Consider the following 25,490-nt stretch of genomic DNA (forward strand, 5'->3'; position numbering starts at 1 on the left):
GCTTTTAAGAAGTATACTGAGGGATGTCAGTCTATTCTGTGAGCTCAGAATTATGCCTGAAGCTGAACTTCTCTCCCTGAAGTTATCCTTGAAAGAGTTCATTTGGTCTCGTAGCTAGGCATACAGAGCAAGACTGTACCTCTGAATAGTGGACTAAAGCCAGATACCTAGTTTTACTCTGACACCCTAAAATCCTAATGGGACACTGAAATGTAACCCTATGACAACTAGACATTGCTAGTTACTTGTATCCCACTGACCTATGTTCCTGGCATTACACTGGGCACTAGACCAACTGACAATTATTTTCAATATCGGGTAAACCTGAACGTATCCATACAGTCATTTGGGGGCCATTATTCCCAAAGTTCTTATGTCTTATAATATTTTTAAAACATTTTTCTGCAACAAAGACATCTTTTTTTTCTTTTCTTTTTTTTCTTGCCAATGTTGAATAAGCCTAACAGCTTCAGAAGTTCAATTTTTCTTCTGAAAAAAACCCCAAACCAAAACATTTAGCTAAAACAGATGATTTACCAAATTTTGTGTCTGCACTTTGCAGCTCTGTTGAAAAAACAAGATTATTTTTTAAGATAAATTTTGCTTTTATTCAAGAACAGTCTCATGTTATTTTAATATCAATTCATTTCTGTTTCCCAGTGGTACAGAAATACATGAAAATGAAAAATATAATAAGCAGTCTGGGAAATTTATTCATATTCAGAAAATGTCTTGGAACGACTTCCAGTCAAATTATACACACGGATGCAAGTAGGATGGATTGTGGGAATTCTTTTATGCTAAACAATTTCTCTATCTATTTATCTGTGGTTCAGCTACTTCACTGATAAGCAAATTGACCTGCAATCTCCTTTTGCCTGCATTAATCATATCTATTATAGGTTTGAAGCACCCCTCCATTGTGTAAAGGAATCACAATTTATCATTCAGGACCAAGACAGTGAAACGAATATGTTAGCTTTACTTCTTTCATATACATACATTGAAATCTCTTTGCACCATGCCCACTCATCACTATACAATGCTGGAGAAAAGCAGCTCTTATCCTGCCCAATTAAGATCATTTTTTCCCTATATTCAGACATGATTTACAAATTTAAAACTACTGTCTTTGAGTAACCTTCCTGAAACATGAGTTCAAGGAACTATGGGAGTCATATCTAAATGCTAAAAACCAACAACAAACACCCCCCGCAAGCCTCCCCAAAATGACAAGAGGAGGAAGCATTTAGCAGCATCTTCAAAATAACTTCAAAATTTCATACTGTGAAAAACAGCAGTCATGAACACAAGCCAACTAAGCAACATTTCTCTTTTTTGTATAAGTCAGGGAAAGTGAAGCTGCCTTCTCCTAATACTCTAAATCACTGATTATCTTCTTGTCAATATATAGTTATTAAGAAAACAACTTTTTAAAGTATTTAATAGAATAGTAATAATATATTTTCATTAGTAAAGACATAAGTAGGATCTATGAGGAAAAACCTGTGGCCTAAATATATGCCCAGAAATTCTAGCCGTATAATAAAATGGAAGGTATTACTCAAGAGGCACCCATGGATCATTAAGCACATGTTAAGGCTCCTGTAGCACTGGGGTGGCTGCAATCCTGTCAGTATCTCACATTAGTGTCATCTGTTTGAAGATCACATGAATGATGGCAGTGTAAACACTTACAGAATAGGTACACTGAAGGAGTCTGATACAAATGAAAGAAGCTGGTAAGTGTGCATCATGGGGTGCTTTCTTCCGTGGCTCCATCATCTTGACTATGGAATTGTTTTTATAAATGCCCTACTATAGGAGTGAAAGCTTTGGCAGTGCAACTTGAAATTTACTGAAATCTATGGAGTTGCTTAATGCCCAGAATTTGTTTTATGTGACAATACATACTTAAATTTAAATTTTGCTTAGGGTACCTATCCCATTTTTTGAAAATCATTATTACTGTATTTATATATAGAGGCTGTGGAGAATAAGTCACTTGGATCATTCAAAGTTCTGAGCATTTTGTTGATGGGGCTGAAAATTTTACACAGCCACTGTCTACCTTATAGTGAGTATTAATTTTTAAATTACAGTTTCAGCAGTAAGGGGAAAGAACTTCAATATCAGAAAAAGTAGAAAATGCAGTGTCATACTGAGTGCAGATAACACAGTATCTCACAACACAGTTTAGGACCCTGAATTTCTTCTATGCAGCTTTGTAACTTGTCATATACTTACATAAAATCAGTAACACTAATATAAACATAGTCTCAATGTGTACCCAACTGTCTTTATTAAAATCTATTCCTGTTAGTCTGATTATAGATATCCAAAATCATTACATAGAAATGCGTACTACATATTATATGTATTAATGCTAAGTTTCATTCTTTGGGACTAACAAAACAGGAAAGAAAAACTTACCATTCTTCTTATAGAACATGATTTCTCCTTTGAATTCTACCTTTTCCTCCAATGATTTCTCAATTTGAAGAATCATCTGCTCATTTGTCTCAGCACCAAGTAAAAATTTACAGCTGCAGCTCTTCTGCATGACTTCAGTTCGTGCAAATCCAGCAAGCTCACAGAAGCCATCTGAGCAGTAAACAATAGGGAATCCTTTAGCCACCTGAGCATTTGCAAGGATGAAGTTACTATCTGTAGAAGAACACAAAAGTAAAACACAAATTACAGTCTGAATTCTACATCATTTGACATAATACTTCCTTTAGCTTCATAGGAAGGCACAACTGGACATACAGTTAAAAGCAAAGTCCCAACTGCCTGCAAACAAGAATGCAACTTCTGGTTTTAGACCATTAGTCAGAAATAAAATCAAGTCTAACAGTCCACAGAGCATGTTCATAGGATGGTTCCTCATGGCTACATACAGCTTGCCTCATTGCATCCTCCAGCAATAATTTATAACTGCCTCTGAGATGATTTAATGTTAGCACATTAAAACAACCAGTTGACCAAAGACTGGAGACAAACATGGAAGCTTTGGAGAAATTTCAAAGGTGCTCTGTTATGCTGCCACTCCAACTACACTGCAGTCAGAACAGACACAGTTGTATCTTAAAAAAAGTTAATCTCTCTATGCTCTCAATAAGCTAAAGTTGACCTTTATCAACACTCAAACTAATTTCTTTTATATAATTTTGCAAGGAAATCCTTAAAATTAGAGTTGAGGCACATTCCGGGGCTACATGGAATTCTTTGTCTTTTGTTTTCTCCTTTTTTTTTGTGAGGGAAAAAGATTTCATCCAAAACCACTGCCAGCTGTCTTCCAGGGTCCCACCATACTTCTCCCCTGTGAAACAGTCATATCAAAAATTCACCAACCTGTTACACCTTAATGCACTTTATAATTTTTCAGTGTGTGTAAGATGCAAATATTATGTATGATAAATTCAAGAATAGTATATTGACATGGACATCAATCAACAAAAGTGATGTTCTAATTTGAACTCAGATCTTTGGCAAATCTTGCAGCCCAGTAGATCATTTTCATCCCTTGCTGAAGTGTCTTTGAAGGTTTTGTGCCTTAGACTCTCATCTTCAACTTATGTCAACAGCTCTAGCACTTTACAGCCTTTTTAAATTAGCATGGAGACCCTGTCCAGAAAATATATGAAGTTCTCATACCGTTTTTTTGCCTGTGTTTCCCCACCTTGAATTGAGGGGGGAAAAAAAAAAAAAAAGTTTTATGGGAGGAATCTGTCTACATTTCACATCAAGGGAGGAAAGACTATTTTTTGCCTATTGCTTATTAAGGAATGTTTACCTTACAGCTTGCTAGCGGGAGCTTAGGAGCAGTCTAGTCCCAAGACAGATACTTCTCATTTTTCAGAATTATCTGCACGTGGATTCATGTGTATGTATTAAGGGAAATACTATTAACTAACCCAGAATCCCTTGATAAATATTCATAAATTTAAAGAGAAATAATGAACTATTTTAATGGAAAACTCAGGTTGATATGCCTAATCCCCATACAGGGATATATTATTCATGAATGGGGAAGGGAGGGACAGAATTCATAAGCTAAAATAGAGGAAAAATAGGTCTGTTTCAGCCTTAACTGTCACAAGAGTTCTACATCCATGAAATTCCAACAACTTCAGCTACGTTACTCTTTATTTACCCAAGGGATAAAATGCTATGGCTGATACTACTAAGATTTCAGTATTTTAAAGACAATGCTGAGGTTTATTAAATGGTCAATTTACTCTTAAAACTTTGCTTCAGTTACTCACCTTTTGCTTAAATCTAATTAAAGTCTTTCAATAAATGATTGTTATATTATAAAAAATTTTTCTCATTTACCAAATAATGTGATTTAAAAATGCATTCTGGTTCAGTGCAGTGCTTGACTTAGCCTGTCATTTTTATTTGCCTAACTAGGGAATAAGTAGCATTACCATTCATGCACTGACATGCTGCTCCCCTTGTCAACACAAAACTAAATCCCCACACTGCCAAAAGAATTAAAATCATATGCTTGCAGTGCAGTTTAATGATGGTGTTACGGTGTATGACCTGCAGATCTTACATTCCAAATGCATCTGTAGCTATCAAATTAATTTACTCCTGGGTTTCTTATTGTTTAAGATATAATTATGTGATGCAAAGACTTTTTTTTTTTTAAATTCTAATTGTTGTGAATTGCATGAAGCAGAATATGGAACACCAAAAAGACAGAAAGGGTAAGGAGGATGCTTTCGGATTACAGGAGTGTTTGAATATCATTATGAACAGGAATACACTGGAGCTTACCAAGCATATCATGATTTTTATGAAAAATTTAAGATGGCCAGATTCTGCTGTCATTCACATCAAAATAAACCCAGAACACTTTGGGTTACTTTAACATTCATAGAAGAAAACAATTTACTTCTAAAAGCCAATCCAGTGCCAGCTAGAGTAAGAAGCAATCTTTCCATTAACATCAGCAGATGTCTGATAAGGCTTGCAAGTCTAATTTTGCTGAACTTTTTGAGTAGAACAGTAAACCATCAGCTTTAGGAAAATCAGAATTATATTTTCTATTTTTCTTGAACTTGAAGTACAAGTCAAATGATGAAAGATGCGCCTGTAATCCCAAACTAGTAGACTAAGGAACATATTTAAATAATTTATTGAAAAAATTCCTTGTAGCATTTAAGGAACAAGCAACATAATTTTGTCCAATAATCACCTGTTTCATCAAATTCTTCAGTAATATTTATTAAGTGATAATTAACGTTTACCTGTTACACAAAGAAAACTTTTTTTTTAAACATATCTTAAAATTTTCTGGTTAAAAGTTTATTTACTTCTGTAATTTATTTTCATAGCTTGGAATCTTTAATATCACTTGCTATTCCTAGTGCACATAAAGCATCATAAAATGTTTCAAGAAACAAGAACTGAGGGTGAAATTTTTATCATTCAGGCTTCAGTGTGACACAAATAAAAACCCCAGCATTTAATTCTATGATCTTCAGTGATAGCTTGCTAGATCTTAAAATCCAGAGTAGGATTTAGAATAATTTATTTTATTTAGAATAATTTATTAGAAATTTATGGACTGGAAGACAGCAATTTTGCTTGTTTTTGAATTTACAGTGGGAAAGTTGCAATGAGTGATACAAAACTATTGGTCTGTATATTTTGGTATATGTTTATGTGTAGATTGCAACACTTCCATAATAATAAAGAAGATGTTGAATTCCATGTTATTCTTTCAGCTCATCAGCTTGAATATTAAGTTATTTTGTTCAGGTTGGTTGATCAGGACACAGTACTAGATTACTGGTAGGATTTTTTTTTATTTTTAGACAAGAAAACACATCCAAGATAAATTCATGTTCTGTTGAGAAAGATGCAACCTTGAGTCTTTGGGACTGTTTAGGAGCACAGGGCATTTGCAACAACAGAGTAGAACTGCTGCAAATCTGTGTACAACCTGAAAGAACAGATTTTGACAAAACCATGAGTAGCACTCTTCAGCTCAGAAATTTAGTGCTCTAAGTCTGTGCAAAGTAAACAAAAATATTCAAATTGTGTACTTGTATATTAGCTTTGGGTAAAAATAATTGGCTTATGTTCAAGCCTGCATGTGAGGTGTAAAGGACAATTTAAAACTGCTTCTGTTAAAGATGGGACAAGAAGCCTAGACACAAGAAAGTCCAACAACATTGGTGAAGTTTTCCTTTAGCAGCAAGTCAGCAGACACGGATGAATATGACAGAGGTATTCCAAAACTATTCAGCACAATTTAAAAGCAGATTTGTTTCAATTATGCTTCTTTTCCTTTATGCTCATTTTCTATGACGATCAAATGACTTTTTCACATGAAAGTTTGAAGGAAGAATATTAGGAGCTTGCATGCCTATATTTGCTTTGGAAGCAGGACATATTGGAGTGGATAAGAAATTGATTAACAGAAGACTTGCGTGGTTTCCAGAAACCTCTGCCAGACACATAGCATAAACTCAGAGACAATTAAACAAGCTGAACCAGACCTATGCTACCTACAACTTCAATCACAGGCTTACACCCTGTTGCCCTGTTTCAATGACCTGATACCCCAAAATTATAACCTAAGAAACAGAACAAATTTATATCACTTGCCATCTGATACAGAAAGGCAGGTTCGTTAAACATCCCATGACAGAGCTTTAGAATTGAGATAATTAAAGGAAAAGGCTATTATGCAATTCTCTGCTTCATAATTAATGCACACAATTTATCTGACTGTTTGTAATGAGACCATGTTACAATTAAACTCAGCACTCCCTTGATAAATCTTACTGTCATCTTATTTAACGAAAAATGAGAAAAGGGGTTTCACTTTAACACTGTAGCTATGTCTGCTATAAATCTCATCATTGTGCTTCCCCAGCTCTTCTAACAGTTCTTTTCAATCAAAGTCCAGATGGTTTCTGCAAGTCTTCATCTTTATCGGTGAAGAGAACATCTATCTGACTTCTTGTGCAACTAAGCACAGCCAACCACCATTCTAATTTTAAATATTAAATTATTTATGAATTAAAAAGGAAGAAAAAATGTACAAAAGAAAAAAAATAATCCCTAGCAATCAAAGAAGCTGCATTAATTAAACAAGTGACTCACATAGCTACTCTATCAAATGGAGAACAGTCCGTAATTCTTCTGGATGAAAGGATTTACTACATTTAGGTTTGATTCCACAGTTCCTACATGTGCAACTTAACAAGACAAGTCTCATTCCAGGTTCATGCAAATTACTGTTACGGAGAATATGACCACATTATCAGTTAAGATTACCTAACTGAATGATAAAAATAGCATATGAAAACCCTTAGCTTTATGTCAGCATATTTAGATGCAACTGAGTTTAATTAGAGTTCAAGCTCATTTACCAACTACTGTCCTTTGAATCTGATTGAGACCAAAATGATTTTATAATGCCTACAATTCCAAATATTAAAGTTCCTCTTGAAAATCTCAGTACAGTTAACCGGGTCACTAATGTGAGGTTAAGATTTATCCAGATATAGGTGAGTCAGAAAGAAAGAAAGTTGATTATACTGGTACCTCTTCCCACTCTTCACTAAAAAAATACCATATATTCCAGTGAATTTACAGTAGTACAGTAAAAGGTAGAACTATTGCATAATAAACTACAAGTATGGACTGATGAACAAAGGACCCATCATTGTAAGCTATATAATTGATTTAATTGGCCAGGACATTTCAAATAAAGGCTGACTTTACAAGGAAATGTATTAATAAAATTGGGTAACAGCTACAAATTCGGAGTACAAAACAATATTTGAAGTATCTAGCTCTATGGACTCAGCTCAAGGGTGAGCTGCCATAGCTCCCGCTTAACCTGCATTGCCAAAAAGAATTCCCATTATGTAGAAAAGTTCCGAATTCAGCAGCTAAGAAATCAACCTTTCACTTTGCATTTACAATAATATTTGGTCTGTCAGTGAAAATGTTTTTCTGTATGCAATATTTATAGCTACAAAAAGAGTTAATCTCTGATGCAGTTCAGCATAGAGACACCTAAGCAAAACTTGGGCATCTGGATGCTAAATCATCCCCTAGTCTTATTGGTAAACACAGATCATAAGCCATTTAAAAGACTCAGTGTTTAACGATCTCAAACCCAGCCTTCATTGCCATTAGTGCATCAGGTCAATACTAGAATAATGACTGCAGCTTTCTTCATGACCAATCAAAGTATCTATTCCTAGAACAAAGCAGACCAAAAAGCCAGACAGTATCAGAGGGAAACAAAATAAAAAAACAAAATAAAAAATAACCCTCATGGTGAAATGGGCTCCTGGGATCCTAGAGGGGGAAAAAAAGAAAAAAAAAGAAAATAATTTGCTCCTCCATTAGAAATCTCTGCATGTGTTCCTATTGCTTTTCTAATCCCAATCTCATTTGCATCTACCTGAACTGTAAAGTATAAGGACTGAGAAGGACTTTGTTCAAATAGTAGCAATGCTGTTACTGCTCATTTATCATCACAGAGCACCTTTCAAATAAAAAATCAGTGCAATTGTAGTGGGTGAACTATAGTAAAGGAGAGGAACTTTTAGCAGAGATGGCTCTGAAGTTCTTCAAAATTAAACTCCACTAGCAGAAGCAGATGTCGACATCCTTTCCTTCGAAGGCAATATTAACTAGTCTAAGATACGTCTTTTTACATTTTTCTTGATATTTACCTGGAATTAAAAAATCACATTACACATATATTATGTGCAACAATAATTTAAATCCAATAGATGAAGTTGAATCGAGGTTGCAATGAAATATTTCTTTTCCCACCCTTAAGCTGTGTTGATTTTGAAAAAAATTAATTTTTCAGCAAAAAACTATTACATTCTATTTGACCAGCTTTATTTGTGTTATTGATTGTGTAGTGACTGCCAGCACACACTGCTGACATAACTAAAAAAGCTATATTGCAATATATTGCCAATATGTTACAATATGTTGTCAAATATTTACATGCTAGTGTGCAGTTTTATATGCATTGAAATGCTGCAAGTGGAACAGCACTTGCAGATGAAAAAGAGAGGGAAAAAACCACATTAGCAGTGAAGGGACTTTGCAACTCGTGAGTTGCCAGCACGTTGTAACAGTGCGTGGTGTCATCCAGGAGTTTCTCAATGGGAACCTGAAGGCACTTGTTTACCTGGCAGAACTGATCCCTCTATCCCTAATGAGGGAGTTCAGCCGCTATTTGATGTTTTCTGCGGGTGCCCACTGGAGAGCAGAGTGCACAGATTCCCACCTCCAAAGGAAGCATATTTTACAATTTCTCCAATAAAATACATGGAAATTTTAAGTTCATCCACCAGGCAGAAGGGCCATTTGTGTAACCCAGCTATATTTAATTTGCTGGTTTTTTCAGACTGTTCTGTTGATTTAAAATTCACCTGGAATGGTAGGAATGGAATTGCTATAAGTCAAACTAACACATTTTCTCATATGCTCAGATCATATAGTCTAATGATTTAAGAGCCTGGGATCATGACTTGGTTTCAAGAGTGCAACTGAGAGAAAGGTTTGCAGCTGAACGGTTTTCCTGAATAGAAACGTTTTCAAAGAGAAGAGCCACATCCTTGTCAAACATTTATCAGTGCGATCCTGTTCATACCTTCCTTTATCACTTGTCTGAAATAGGAATGAAATAAGGACTTGAAGGCTGGTTTGTTTACAGCTGGTTTAAGCACTATGTCACCTACTCACAATTGGTGCTCAGTTTACAGACATACCAGACTTTCGCCATTGCATAATATTCTGTGGTTTTAGTGTCCTACACATGCCTTTACTAAGTATCATGCCTGATGAACCTGTTTATAACACTACTGCAGTGGATAGCCCTTTGGATATTTGTCCTCAATGGATGTGCTGTTACTGATGTTGCAATATATCTGAGCAGCCAGATGTTACAGATGCTGTTAACAGAGCTAGTGGAAGAATACAGGAAATAGGTTAGCGAGCTGTTGTTCCTGCACACCTGAGGGGAAGAACTTAAGCTAGACATTTTGAACCCAGTGTGAAATGCCTTTAAAAGATCATGTTCCTGCCTCTGAAAACTAATGCTCCTTTCTTCTTATGAGACTATGTTGATTATGGAGTGGTAGCTCAGAGCCTTGGAAAATATCCTGATTCTGACTAAACTGGGAAAAAGGAATTGGATTTCTTTACAATGTGATGATTTGGGGTTGAAGAACTATTTACCTACTGTTGAGAAAGTTTCATCTTATCACTTGAAATGAGTAGATTCTGTGGAAATTTCTTTCCCCTTTGGAAGTGACCATGGAAAAAACCACTGTGGTACAGCAGATTCTATATACAAAAGAAAGTTATCAGTAAGTGCACAAAGAAAATATTTTCAACACAGAAATATAAAAGGATCTGAGCACAAAGAGAGTGGAAAAGCTCTGTGGTCCTTCCCCTTGCTTCTACCATGCAAGGCCACTTGAAGCTATTTACTGTCCATGTGCTGAGGACAGGGAACTTTCAGCCACTATTCACAAAAAGAAAGAAGAACAAATTACACTTTCAGCCCTAGAAGTGGCCAATGGAAGAAACTGAGAACAGGCTATGCCCTCTGCATGCTAGAGACTCCAGTGAGGCACTAGTCATAAACATACTAATGCTCCTCTGTCGTCACTGGGGCATTACATGCCACTGTCCCTCACCTGAACAAAATATCTATCCTCAAAACAGACTCAGATCCAGGTCTGGTTTTAATGTGAAGGCAAAAGGGACAGTAACCATCCTTCTTCAGCACCATCTGCCTAGTGCAGCACTTGCACTCCACAGAGGGTGATGCAGCATCCTCAGCTTTTCACCCGTCACTGTCACAGATGCATCTGGTCCTGCACGTAGTAACACCACACACCTTTTGCATACGATTTTCATTTCCATATGCGAGATACCCAAATAACAATATCCATACCTTTGTCATGTCAAAACCACTGACTGTTCAAATATCACATGTTGCTATTATATTCTCTGAATAAGAAACATTAATCATTTTATACAAGTGTTATACTACCCTGAAGCTGTTACTCAAAGCAGCTCAAAGCTGCTTTTCATGTATGCTAGCTCATACACATAATTTCTGGGCTGTTCACTGTCACTTTAACAACCCTCTATGACCCCTGTGACAATTTCAGCTTGTGGTGACTTCTGCTGTATTGATTTCTCTCTATAATAATTATATTCCAATTTTAAGGTGACAGGACTCTATGGCTAAAAGGAACCATTTTGAGCCGTTGCAGTTTATATGCTCCACTCTCAGCCCCTGAAATTAAACGGTAATCTGGAGTTAATTTTAATGGGGAGAAGCAGCAGACTCCCATGTGCCTATTCCAGTGAAATGAGTTCTCTGTAAACGACAAGAATTTCTGCATGCAGTTTTCTCAGAGAAGCAACACTAATCTAAAATAATGCTGTGGAAAAGAAAGTCTGTTCAAAGAATGTTCTGACAAATTGACAGAAATTATATAAAAAATGGTTCAGAAAATGATGAACAGTGTCTAGCAAATGTCATTTCCAGAAAAGGTAGAGTTCTATACTGCACTATTTACCATAACAAAGAATTATACTGTGTATCTCAAACTCACCCTTTCCGAATCAAAAAAATTCTAAGAATCTCCGTATAGGGTTTGATGACCCTTCTTGAGCAAGATCCGTAAAAAAACCCATATTTTGGGAGTGGAAGAGTATGAGAGGGAGGTTACAGGTGAGAATGTAATTTATGGTATTCGAAAGAAAATGAACCATCTTGTAGTGGGTTTGCCAACTGAGAATGATCTCGTGAAAAATCCTGTGGAAAAATGCTGAAAACTGTGGAAGGGCCAGTGTTGTTGAACAAACAAGCAGAATAACCTTAATGGAAAAGTAAAATAGATGTGTGAAGTAGACATAGGCTGTTATTTCTTATGTTGAAGCTACTATGGACTTCCTGAATGATTGCTATAGCTTAGAGCAGGAGCACCTGAGCTTAGCAATACTGATTTATGTAAGATATCTAAATAATCAAGGAAGAAGCTGCTTGGGGACCCTGAAAGACTTGAGGTGAACACTGCCATAAGATGGTCTTCTGGAGAAAAATCTAGATTTTGGCTGAAGAAGTGGATATGGTCTGGGAAATTCAAAGCATCTGGAACTTCCTTGCAGTAGGGAGTACAGGTATAAATGCATAGTAAAATTGTCAGGGTTTTGATTACCTTAGAAGAAGAAAATAATAATTTGGACTAAGTATTGTCTCAGTGAAAGAAAATCAGGGATACGAAAAGTTTGCTATCAAAAAAAATCCCTGAATTGAATATCAAAGAACATAAACAGTGCAGATAGAAGAAACACACCAAAATCATGAAGGAACCGAAAATACCTAGTTACTCAAAACCTAGACCTTTTTATGTCTGCTTGTTTTGTTTTATATCTAGCTCTTTTTTAAAGGAAATAAAGAGGCTAAGTAGCACAGAATAACCTTTGGCATTTCTATAGCAAATGTTATTTTCATTCTGCTGTGGAAGAAAACCAATTCCCTTTCCCACCCACCCTGACCCCAAAAAGCTGCCTGAATAAAACAAAACTTACATCAGAAAGAGACTCATAGCAGAAAAATAGGCCAGTGTTCAGTATTTCATGCAAGACCCAAACCTCCAACATCCCAGGAAAATGTTATCTATTAACTGTTCTGCAGTGAATCATTGTTGTTAGGGAACCAAGTAACTTTTCTGACTTTTTTTTTGGTCAAAACATACAAATTACATTTTGGGTTTTGACTAAATTCTTCTTATTGGTCCAAAATAGTTTCACATAAAAAAAAATGTTGCCACTATACTTGTGTATTGGCTTTACGAGGCAAGGTTTTGGGGGGGGGGGGGTTACAGGGGTGGCTTCTGTAAAAAGGTGCTGGAAGCTCCCCCGGTGTCCGACAGAGCCAATACCAGCTGGCTCTAAGACAGACCCGCTGCCGGCCAAAGCCAAGCCAGTCAGTGGCAGTGGTAGTGCCTATGGGATAACATATTTAAGAAGGAAAAAAGTTGCTGGGACAGACAGAAAATGGCAGCTGGAGAGAGGAGTGAGAACATGTAAGAGAAACAACCCTGCAGACACCCAGGTCAGTGAAGAAGGAGGGGGAGGAGATGCTCCAGGCGCCAGAGCAGAGATTCCCCTGCAGCCTGTGGTGAAGACCATGGTGAGGCAGGCTGTCCCCCTGCAGCCCATGGAGGTCCACAGTGGAGCAGATATCCACCTGCAGCCTGTGGATGACCCCACGCCAGAGCAGGTGGGTGCCCGAAGGAGGCTGTGACCCCGTGGGAACCCCGCGCTGGAGCAGGTTCCTGGCAGGACCTGCGGATCTGTGGAGAGAGGAGCCCACGGAGCAGGTTTTCTGGCAGGACTTGTGACCCTGCGGGGGAACCACGCTGGAGCAGTCTGTGCCTGAAGGACTGCATGCCGTGGAAGGGACCCACGCTGGAGCAGTTCGTAGAGGACTGTCTCCTGTAGGAGAGACCCCACGCTGGAGCAGGGGAAGAGTGTGATGAGTCCTGCCCCTTAGGAGGATGAAGCGGCAGAAATAACATGTGATGAACTGACCGTAAACCCCATTCCCCATCCCCCTGCGCCGCTGGGGGTAGGTAGAGAATCCAGGAGTGAAGTTGTGCCCAAGAAGAAGGGAGGGGTGGAGGGAAGGTGTTCTGAGATTTGGTTTTATTTCTCATTACCCTACTCTGGTTGATTGGTAATAAATTGAGTTAATTTTTCCCAAGCTGAGTCTGTCTTGCCTGTGACAGTAATTGGTGAGTGATCTCTCCCTGTCCTTATCTCGACCCACGAGCCCTTTGTTATATTTTCTTTCCCCTGTCCAGGTGAGAAGGGGGGAGTGATAGAACGGTTTTGGTGGGCATCTGGCGTTCAGCCAGGGTCAACCTACCACAACTTGCAAGACAATGTCAACACTACTTTTGTTCCACAAGAATGAAGTATAAAGATGCTGCTAATCAAATTCCAGTGTTATGGGAGGTAGTTTGAAGTCTTGCCTTGTTTCTCCAAAGCCCAATCGAAAGAAAGTGGTGAAGAATATCTTGACCAAATGGCAGCAGATGCTTGTAGCTTCTTGCAGCTTTCATGCAAGAGAGAATAATCCTATTCATTCAGAGGGCTTTGAAATAATTTCTTGAAAGTCAGGTATTTACATGGATTGTTCCTCTGTCTCATCAAGTATAAGTGGCACTGAGCAAACATAGAGAAAAATACTAAAAATACACAAACAAAAGAAGTTTTTAGCACAAATTGCTCAAGGTTCTGTAAATTACACTTACTGAAAACACCAAAAGTAGAAGAAAGCTATAAATTACAACATGATCATACTGCCACATTTCTTATGCGACCTGATGCTATAATTTTGGAAATTCATTGCTGTTCTAGATACCATTTTGAATGTAAAAAGTAATTCCGAGAGACTGTAAGTCAGTTGGAGAATTTAACCAGCAGCATCGTATATACCAGCAGAAATGCCTTTGTCCATTTCATAACCTTTTGCAATTCAGGTGACCACAATACCAAAGCAGTGTGAACCTCTTCTTTAGCCTACTGAACCTCAGTATCAGGGTCAGGAGGCTCATCTCCACAGGAATGGTGGGAAGTGACTTCTTCCAAGGGGTTACTCAGAATAAGGACCTATATTTATCCTATGGGGAGTATATGGGGACTAAACTCCTTCATGTCTAAGCTAGACTGAACACTTCCTTAAAACACAGGAACTGGGAAATATCAGTAAACAAACCATGAAAGAATTCAGAAGAACCCTTCTATACTATGTATACACAGGTAGGCTCTAAATGTTGAGTAAATGCACCTGACCTTGCTCATGTCTTTCCTTCTTGCAAATGAAGGGCAAAGAACTTCTGTAGGTGAGATACTGTAGAACTAATTCCTTAACTGGAAATTAATCTAAGGAAAGAGAAAAAAGGTACAGCTTTTTGTTGCTGGTTTTGATGGTTTTCTTTTTATTCTGACAAAATAAGGTGCATGAAGTAGGACTCTGACCTCATGGATTATATTGTGGTGTAGGAAAATCACTCCATTTCAGACCTCCCCATATGTTTAAATATGAATAAATAGGTTCATTACACCTATTGTGCACAACAGCATAAATTAAGTTACAATAGCAGTAATGATAACTCTGAAAGACTTGGGTGAAAACCTCGCAAAATCTACAATTGCTGGTTAAAAAAAACAAACAAAAAGTGTGAAACCTGGCCCATTAAAACATATACTCTCACACAAGCAGAGAAAACATATAGTATAGTGGATTTACATTGGAAATAGTAACAAACGTGCAGTGCCTTAGGTACCATAGTGCCTTAGGCTTAGTAATGCTATGGGACTGCTACTTGCAGCCACTTTACCTGCACTGTTGAGGCAGTGTTTTCAGAGCATCTGTAGTATTACTTTTCCTTTATTCTTCTCATATTCTTGTTCTTATATTGTTGTTCTCACAGCCTTGTACCTGCAAGCCTCAATAGTAGTGGGCTCTCACAGAAAGCACCCATCCCTGGTCGAAGAATGACATCTTCATTCCCCTTGTCCCTTATCTCACTTAGAATCATAGAATCATTTAGGTTGGAAAAGACCTTCAAGATCATCGAGTCCAACCATCAACCATGCCCACTAAACCATGTCCTGGAGTGCCTTGTCTACGTGATTTTTGAATACCTCCAGGGACGGTGACTCAACCACTTCCCTGGGCAGCCCACTCCAATGTTTGACAACCCTCTCAGTAAAAAAATTTTTCCTAATATCCAACCTAAACCTCCCTTGCCGCAATTTGAGGCCATTTCCTCTCATCCTATCTCCAGCCACCTGGCAGAAGAGACCAGCACCCACCTCACTACAACCCCCTTCAGGTAGCTGTAGAGAGTGATAAATTTTCCCCTCAGCCTCCTTTTCTCCAGGCTAAACAGCCCCAGTTCCTTCAGCTGCTCCTCATAAGTCTTGTGCTCCAGGCCCCTCACCAACTTGGTTGCCCTTCTCTGGACACGCTCCAGCAACTCAATGTCTTTCTTGTAGCGAGGGGCCCAAAACTGAACACAGTACTCGAGGTGCGGCCTCACCAGTGCCGAGTACAGGGGAACAATCACTTCCCTGCTCCTGCTGGCCACACTATTTCTGATACAGGCCAGGATGCTGTTGGTCTTCTTGGCCACCTGGGCACACTGCTGGCTCATATTCAGCCGGCTGTCAACCAGCACCCCCAGGTCTTTTTCTGCTGGGCAGCTTTCCAGCCATCTTCCCCAAGCCTGTAGCGTTGCATGGGGTTGTTGTGACCCAAGCGCAGGACCCAGCACTTGACCTTGTTGAACCTCATACAATTGGCCTTGGCCCATCGATCCAGCCTGTCCAGATCCCTCTGTAGAGCCTTCCCACCCTCGAGCAGATCAACCCTGCCTCCCAACTTGGTGTTGTCTGCAAACTTGCTGAGGGTATGCTTGATCCCCTCATCCAGATCATTGATAAAGATATTAACCAGAACTGGCCCCAGTACTGAGCCCTGGGGAACACCACTTGTGACCTGCCACCAACTGGATTTAGCTCCATTCACCACAACCCTCTGGGCTCATCCATCCAGCCAGTTTTTCGCCCAGTGAAGAGTACACTTGTCTAAGCCATGAGACGCCAGCTTCTCAAGGAGTATGCCATGGGAGACAGTGTCAAAGGCCTTGCTGAAGTCGAGGTAGATAACATCCACAGCCTTTCCCTCATCCACTAGGCAGGTCATCTGGTCATAGAAGGAGATCAGGTTGGTCAAGCAGGACCTGCCTTTCGTAAAACCATGCTGACTGGGCCTGATCCCCTGTTTGTCCTGCACATGCCACGTGAGTACTCTCAAGAAGAACTGTTCCATAATCTTCCCCGGTACCGAGGTCAAGCTGACAGGCCTGTAGTTCCCTGGATCCTCCCTCTGACCCTTCTTGTAAATGGGCATCACATTGGCAAGCCTCCAGTCGTCTGGGACTGCCCCCGTTGGCCAGGACTGCTGACAGATGATGGAGAGTGGCTTGGCAAGCACCTCCGCCAGTTCCCTCAGTACTCTTGGATGGATCCCATCTGGTCCCATAGATTTGTGAGTGTCCAGATGGCGTAGTAGGTCACTAACTATTTTCTCTTGGATTAAGGTGGGTATATTCTGCTCTTCATCCTTGCCTTCCAGCTCAGGGGCCAGAGTACCCTGAGGGTAACTGGTCTCCCTATTAAAGACTGAGGCAAAGAAGGCGTTAAGTACCTCACCCTTTTCCTCATCTCTGGTGGCAATGTTCCCTTCTATATCCATTAAAGGATAGATATTCTCCTTGGCTCTCTTTTTATTGTTAACATATTTGTAAAAACATTTTTTGTAGTCTCAAACTTCATAGATTTTAGTTTATTAGAACCAAAACAATGTGCACAACCAAGTAAATAATAGTAATTTAAGTACTCAATAAATATTAACCTGCAATAGGTGTACACACAAGCTTAACAAGTGATAAATACACATCACTGCCAGCTGATTCATGTATCCCAATCAGCACTAATGCCATCATTTAATGGGAACAACTGGGAGGGGGGGGCAGGGTAGGGGGAGTTAGAGAAGGTCCTGATAAAAGTGTTTAGCACTAGGGGAAAACAAGGTGAAAAATCAACTTCCTCACTGCTACTTGCTGCCCTGGAGAAATGCCTAGAACTCTTCTAGGCATCCTGTCACTGCTTCTCCCAGAAGCCACTTGGGAGTGTTTTCCTTTTCCCGTTGCACTCTCTCTCTCCTTTGTTGTTTTATCTTTCTCCTAAATTAGCTTTTCAGGGTTAATGTGTGCTGTCAGCTGTGGGCTCCACTACAAAACCTCTGTGTACATAAGCCTGTCTCAGTATCTTTTGTACAATACAAACTTCCTACTCATTCCTTACTCTCATCCTCTGCTCTTGCCTATGCAGGCTTTCCCAGTCCCTCGTGCTTTTTGTGTCACTTGGGTGACCTCATCAACTAACCCAGTAAAGAAGTGCTCTCTCTCTCGGGTTAAAGTCCTGCTGGATTAGCAGGCTGAATCCTGTGGTCAGATGAGAGCAGAACTTCAGTGCAAGGGACAGGGGAAGAGCAGCATGAGGGGGGGAGGAGGGGGAGGAGGAGGCATGGGATCTCTCCCCTCAGAGGTGAGCAGGTGGTAGGTCAGTTTGGCTAATTCTTTGTATGGTAACAAATGTAACCTGCTTTGAGTCAAAGTGGCCTGTGGTAGGGAGCAGTCCGGGGAGCAGCTCAAGGACACAATATTCCAGAAAAAGGGCTTCTTTTAACAAACATGTCAAAGCCTGAGTGCTACTGCACTGTTTTCTATATTAATGTGGACTCCTGTGTGGGAGTCACGTCAGTGGAAAACTGAGCAGCCACAGCAGGAGCCAAAAAGAAAATATGTTTCAGGGAAAAATGAAGTCTCTCATCAAGGCAATCATCCAAGCACTAAATAACAAGCCAGCATCTGACACCGTAATAAATTTGGATTCATTCAGAAGAGGGATAAAAGTCTCCCAACCCTTTTAGAACACTTCCAGGTTTACTTTTTTTATTTTTCTCTTTCATAAGACTTTCAAACAGTTTTCAGCCTCAGCTTAGATGGAAAAACCCTTCAGAGGGCTGCCCAAGAACTTCTCTTGCTTCAGGAAAAGTTGATTAGCCTTATCTGTCTCAGCAAAGACAGATAGTCCGTTGCCTTAATTTCCCATTCTCTTAACAAAGCCTTGAATATTAAAGTAAGCAGGACTGACTTCTTTTCACTCCAGGAGACAGAAGAAATAGGGAGACAGAACTCTGAAACTTGGTTCCATTCTCCTTTTTAATTGCTGTTTATTTCATTCCTCACTAGTTGGTGGTGCTGGCATACTTCTCTCAGTATTATTAACTACTTGCACTTTCTTAGACTTTTACGTTCTAGGACATTTTACGAGCATATATATTTAAAAAAAAAAAAAAAAAAGCTCTAAACTGCCTAAATCATGAAACAAAATGTAACTTAAGAGACAATAAAGAGTTGGAGAGAGGGGAAAAAAAGAAATTCAGGAAAGACAGTTGCTGTCAACATAATTAGCTTGCCATTTCTAGAGGATGCTGTGGGATACAGCTGTCTGCACAGGTCAGATCATTAACCTCTTTGCTTTGCTTCCTCACTCTACTTCATTAAAGAAATTCCAAAGGGAAAATTACATAAACAGTGTTTTGTAGATATTATTAAAATATTTTTTATATCAATACCATCATATGAGGTATTTTTTTTCAATAATATCTTGAAGTTTATTTTTCAATATATAGAAATGTGCAGTTGATTATAATCCTTCAAAATTAATTGGAATACTGTCATAGGGCTAGGTTTGGGGTTTTGCAAACTTGTCCAAGAGCAGCAATTCCCCATCTTTCTAACCCACCAACTAATCCACTATATTTCAGAGATCTTCAGAAGCAGGAAATATATTAGTACTAGCTTTTAATTAACATTTAAATTTGCTTTTTAAAACACCTTGTTCATATGACCTTTGCTTCAGAAGGGCATGTCTTCAAAAAAATTAGTCAAATAATAAAACATGCATGAAATGCAGTAATTTAAACTGATATATCAAATTTTCAGATAAAAGGATTTTCATTAAGTATTTTTGTGGCTTTATGAAAAAAGAAACCAAAAGTAATAATAATTTTTACCATTTCATACAACATAGTAATGAAAATGTAAAACAGCACACAGGGAAAAAATCAATTAAGAAAAGAAATAAAGAAAACCATTTCCCAAAGCTTTTGTTCTTCTCAGGATATAGCCTCAATAATAGATTAACCAACATTTTTGCAGTATGCAAGAAAGGTAAATATGGTTGGACCTCTGGAAAGTAACACCCTGGTGATATTTCAGGAAAGGATTTTCAGTTTGGCTGTTTTTCCCCACACTTTTCATAAATGAGTAGATAGGTAAAGTATGAATGGCATTGAGAGGACCAAAATCCATGCCATAGGCCCTACATTTCCTTCTTCAGAGAGCCTCTCAGCAATTTCTTTCAGTTATAGAGGTCATCCAGGTCCTCTGCTTTAAACAACTGAGAAGCTTATTTCTCATCCATTTACCCACCTGTTGTGGCCTCCACTGCCATTGCAGCCCCTGGAAGTATCACAATTTCTTTGGGCAGTCTGAATCCCTAGGAAAGGGGCTTTATGTTGATTTTTATGGTAGCTGTTGCTGACTGGATTTAGGAAATAGGAACTAATTAGAGTGAAATAGAAATACCATTTGCCTCAAACTTGAATTAAGCAAGGATCTGAGGTTCACATATTATTGATCCTCAATCTACTGTACTAAAAGGTTATAACACACAAAGGTTAGTCACATTGACCTCTGCCTTCATAGCATTTAACAACTAATCTTCTTCCTGAACAATTTTCTCTTCCATTTAGGTGTCCCTAGAAAAGAACGAGTAGTGTTGTTCGGAGTTTGGGCTCCTTAATCTTATCCCAGTCTTCAAGAGATATGACAAAAACCTAATCTGCTATCACCTATATGCCCACCATGGAAAACTGAATAACCTAGCAATCATCTGTACACATTTCAGCTTCCACAAGAAGTGAAGGAAACTATACAGCATACATTTAATATCTTCTCTTGTAAAGAGAGGCAAGCATAAGGATTTCACTTTATGAATATATTCCTGTACCATGTCACCATGTTTTCTATTAAAATCCATTAACCTTCATGATTTCTAGTATATTTTGTATGCAATAATTTGAATGCTTAACTTCTGTTAATTAGTTGTTGCTCCATTTCTTACTAACGTGCCAAACATTTTCAGGCACTGCTCTTAGTTGTTTCAGGCACTGCTGTTTCACACTTGAAGAAGTGGGAGCTGATGCTAATTGAGCCAGTCCTATTCAGCTGGTAAAACTAATGACTAAGTCTTACTTCACTTTCTGTAACTGAAACAAAATTAGAAGAGGCAAATGACCCCTCTTTTTTTTTCTATTTCCAAACCCAGTATGATTTGTTTCTAAAAAAATCTTAAAAAAAAAAAAAAATCAATATCTAGCCAAACACATGTTGTCACATGGGCATGTGCGTGAGATTTGTATTGACCATGACAAGATATTTCTGTAACTGAGATGTTTCATTTCCTAAAAGAATTTTCTCTCTGCAAAATGACAAGTAAACAGAGAACACATTCATAACAAGATTAATATGCAATCTATAAAACATTTCAAGAATATTATAATTCACAAGAAGCCTGTTTCTCAGCTGTGAGACAGATGTGTCCCATTGATGTCCCGCTGCGTTCAGCACCCCATCTCTCAGAAGGCAGAATTACTGATGGTTAACTGACACCGTTAGTGATGTACTGCCTGGTGCTTTCACCCAAACAATGTCCAGGCCAGCTTTGTTTTGAAAGCAAGATGAGGTGCATGAATGCTTGCTGCTTTGGATTTGCACCTTCTATATTTGATTTCAAACTAGGAATATTTGCAAGGAAAAAAAATCCGAAGTAAGCCTTTCACAAAGGAGGTATAGCTAGTCTACTATAGAAGCTCCTTAACTATTAGCTGTGAGAGAACTAAAATTTAGGGGGGGTTAATGGGATTTGCAGCTCCTAGCCACCAACTTCTTAACTGCAGTCCACTATGACAAGAGCATTTTCATAACTCCTTTCCTTATGCCATGACACTTAAATCCTCTTCCTTCTCTACTGCAGTACTCCTTACTCCTTACATCCACCCCTCACAATTCCCCCAGTTCCTACCTTTCTTCTGCAGGTCTCTCTCTATTTCAGTTTGCTTTCAGTTCTCACACAAAGAGGCAGAACACATTTTCCTGGCCTGCGAGGTATGCATGCGGGTTGGTTTGCTGGCGGGACAGGAGCTGGGCACCTTCCACCCAAGAGACACGGGTAAGCCAAGTGGAACTTCTTCTCAGGTGCTGAGAGCCAAACAAATGGCTTGAAATATTTTATATGGCTTCTGGTTGTTTCATCTGCAGGCCTATTGCACAAACTTACTATTTCTTATATCATCCAGCAAGTTCCCAAGTTTATTTTCTAGGGGAGGGGGAGGGGAACTGACAGAGTATAATACAGCACACATCTTGTTTTCTTGGAAGCAGGAAAAAATGAAGTGCTTGCTATCATTATATTAGTTTTAATCCTCCTCTCAGAATTTTAGGATGATGCAATGGTATTACATAATGAAAACAATGAAAGTGAAAATCTCTAAACAAACTTATTTTTCTTGATATAGATTTAGATCAGTATGGAATCAGTAAAAATAACATTCTCATCCAGAGTATGCATGCATGCTTTTTGCTGAAATTGTTAAAATATGCTCAGGTTTTGCCAGTCTGAAGGTTTTTTGGTTTAGTTCACCACTGCACAGTATAAGCATCCAGTGTATATACTTTTGTAATTTTACTGGCCAGAAAAGCCCAGATCAGATGTGACTATCCTCAGAGTATTTGTCCACAAGCAGGTACTTATTTTTCATATTGTACATGTAAACTTTTTCAGTCACTGGGCTTTTCAGGGTGATTTTTTTTTAAGTTAAAAAGATGTGATTTGTGAACCTAATTCTTCCTTTGGGATGCTAATCTGCTCAAAATTAAATGCCACTGTTAATGGTTCAAAGATAGCATATCCAGAACTGGAAAGTAATAGCTAAAATAGAAACTCTCAAGCTTGCTGTTGACTGGAGATGTAAATCCTGGTTACATGTCTTCATAGGATTCATGCAGGAGCAGTGAGAGCACTGATGCTGAAGTACCCCTTTGTTCCCATTATTACTATTTCCCCCCCCCTTTTTTTTTTACTTAGATTTCAAACTGCTGCAAAAGTTGTCTCTAGACCTATCATCTTATATTGCCTGTCACAATATACATTAAAAAAGGTTATTCTTGTGAGTATGATAACCTAGGATTAAACTCTATGCTTTTGTTTCCCACAATTATTTTCCACGTAACAGATGCTGAAGTCTGTCTGAAAATCTTCAGTAGAAAGGATCCTAATAAAATCTTGTTCAAGTGCAACCTGTTTGGCCTTTCATGATGTGTCTTTGGAGTTGTAAGCATGCACACCAAATTCATGATATAGAAAAGAGAATAAAGCTCTGCTATTACTACTCAAATGTACTTTACTACTTAATGTAAAGGTAAGAATCAAGGCGTGAGGGGGAACCAAACCAAAAACCTTTCCTGATATGCATCACCATTTCCACTCCTTGATTCTTAAAGAAACAAGTTCATAATGAGAAGGAATGAATGTCATTTTAATCAATATATGTTTTTTCCAATTTCAAAAATGGGTTTATCATCTTCATCCTTAGATATTTGTATTTAAAATCTCATTTTCCATGCTCTCAGTTACACTGGTACATCTCCAGGGCAACTCATTTAACAGTAATAAATTTATCTTACTCTAGAAGAGATGGAAATCGGCAAACTTAGATTAAGCTTCAGTACTTTTGAAAAGTATTTCAGTTGAATCCAGCACTTTTTTCCCCGGCAGCTGGCAAATTAGATTCTGATTTCAATAATATTCATTTGCATCTCACAGAAAATATTTTCTGTGCAGACTCAAGGAGAGACAATAATTTTAGGATCACAATCTAGCAATTAACCAATTTTATTAAATTATAATATTGTTATCAAACAGTGAAACAGTAACTAAGGCAATAATCATTTTAGGTTGTTGTTAATTTTAGTGTCAATAAATAGAATTTGTTTCTAAACTTCCACATTCTCTCTCTTATAAACTGTTTTATTCCATTTTAGAACAGATGTTATACTATTTATTCTCTTACTATCTTTGTTTTGTTGTTGTTTTATTTTTTAAATTCCTTCTCCTTGCAAAACAATGGTGCCAAACAACATTCAGCTGTCAATCTGAAAATATATGACAAGCTTAAAACATGTGTTGATAAGTTTGTCATCATTATCTGTTTAGGGGAGAAAGTACAAAAGTATCAAATGGACAAACTGCTTGGTAAATTAATACTTTGAACATTTATAAACTCTAGAAGATAAGCAACACCACTGGCATCTCTAAAAGTGCATTAATAGACTGTTAAAAAGATTTTTCACTGAAAACACATTTCAAACAGATAAAAGACTTTTGCAACTTTATTTATGTGATTTTTCCAATCACTAAGATGTTGAGCATTACATAAAGTTTAGATTTGAGTGTTTGTGTCTTTTGAGGTCTCCCCTGCAATTGCATGCTGAATAATAACTCTCTTGGTTCAATTTCTTAAAAATTCCTTTTTTTTTGCCCTCCAACAACTGTAAATCAACATTTTCACTAACACCAGACCAGAAGTTAATTCAACTTCTTCACTCTTACGGGTGTCAAACCTCTGCAATATTGCATCTATCTGCAAATCACTATCAGCAGAAAAAATAAAGAGACTTTGGAGAGCAAGGCCATATCCTTCATTACTACTAATGCAGCATTTTTACAAGAAAAGAGGTAGCAGGACTTTTGATGGGGTTTTTTAAGTGACCCATGTCTGGATAAAACCTGTGCTGTCTGACCTGACAGTGCTCCAGCATACAAGGTCTGCTGGATGAGACTGGTTGTTTAATATTCAGTCCACAGGCCTGATTATTAAAGATTATTTTGCAATTTTAGCAGCTGTTCTTTCACCAGAAGTTAAGTAAAATAGAACTGAAGTAAACAGAAAATTCAAAACTAATCAAAACACAGAAACAATTACAGTAGATTTGTGCTTGAGAATCAGTGCTCAGCCTGAATTACATCAAAATGGGTTTCAGTCTTCCCAAATAAATCACTGGATTCCTCTGGATTATTATATTGGGGGTGGGGGTGTCATTTGGATTTATTTTTGCTTTGGGGGTTGGGATTTCACATAGGATAGACTGATACTTCTTTCTCTCTCATGTTTATTTTAGTTTTCTGATTTCTAACATCTCCCCTTCATTCCTCACTTTCTCCCTAATTTTTCTCTCTTTTTTTTTTATTACTTTCTGCAGCTCCATACTGCTAACTCAAGCCATTTTCCATTCCCACATTCCCAGTCAGAAGATTACTGAACAAGGATGCAAAGGCACTGCCTGCAACTGAGCTGAAAACCAGAAGATAAAGACTGAAGTTAGTGTTTGTGGACTATATTTGAGCTTGGAAATTAATTGTTTGTGACATATTCCTGCAGCCAGTTATATTGTGAATTACGACAGTTTCAGAGAGCAAAGGGTAGATAACCTTCCTGAGAGCCAACTGTTTTATCCACTGATAAAACAACAGTTCTGTGGTATGCGTATAGGATGTGAGGCAGCTTTCCTTACCAATATTTACCCACTCCTCTGTCTTGCAAGTAGATTGTCATCTTGAAGAGATTCATCAAGACTGGGGAAAGCTGAATGAAGTTAAGAGCTTGCTTTAAGCTACAGGAAATGAGACCTTGTGCTCAA

General features: G+C 38.2%; 1 protein-coding gene across 7 annotated transcripts in view; it reads right to left on the bottom strand.

Moving 5' to 3' along the window:
* The window catches only part of KCNH8 (potassium voltage-gated channel subfamily H member 8), a 212,389-nt gene that overhangs the window by 140,892 nt on the left and 46,007 nt on the right, over positions 1 to 25,490 (bottom strand). For all 7 annotated transcript variants that reach the window (XM_052798532.1, XM_052798498.1, XM_052798541.1 and 4 more), the window contains exon 2: positions 2,434 to 2,667. In XM_052798532.1, the coding sequence (XP_052654492.1) occupies positions 2,434 to 2,667 (234 nt within the window). The remainder of the gene's footprint in view (positions 1 to 2,433; positions 2,668 to 25,490) is intronic.

The sequence above is a fragment of the Harpia harpyja genome, chromosome 1, assembly GCF_026419915.1.
Source record: "Harpia harpyja isolate bHarHar1 chromosome 1, bHarHar1 primary haplotype, whole genome shotgun sequence".
Classification (NCBI taxonomy): domain Eukaryota; kingdom Metazoa; phylum Chordata; class Aves; order Accipitriformes; family Accipitridae; genus Harpia; species Harpia harpyja.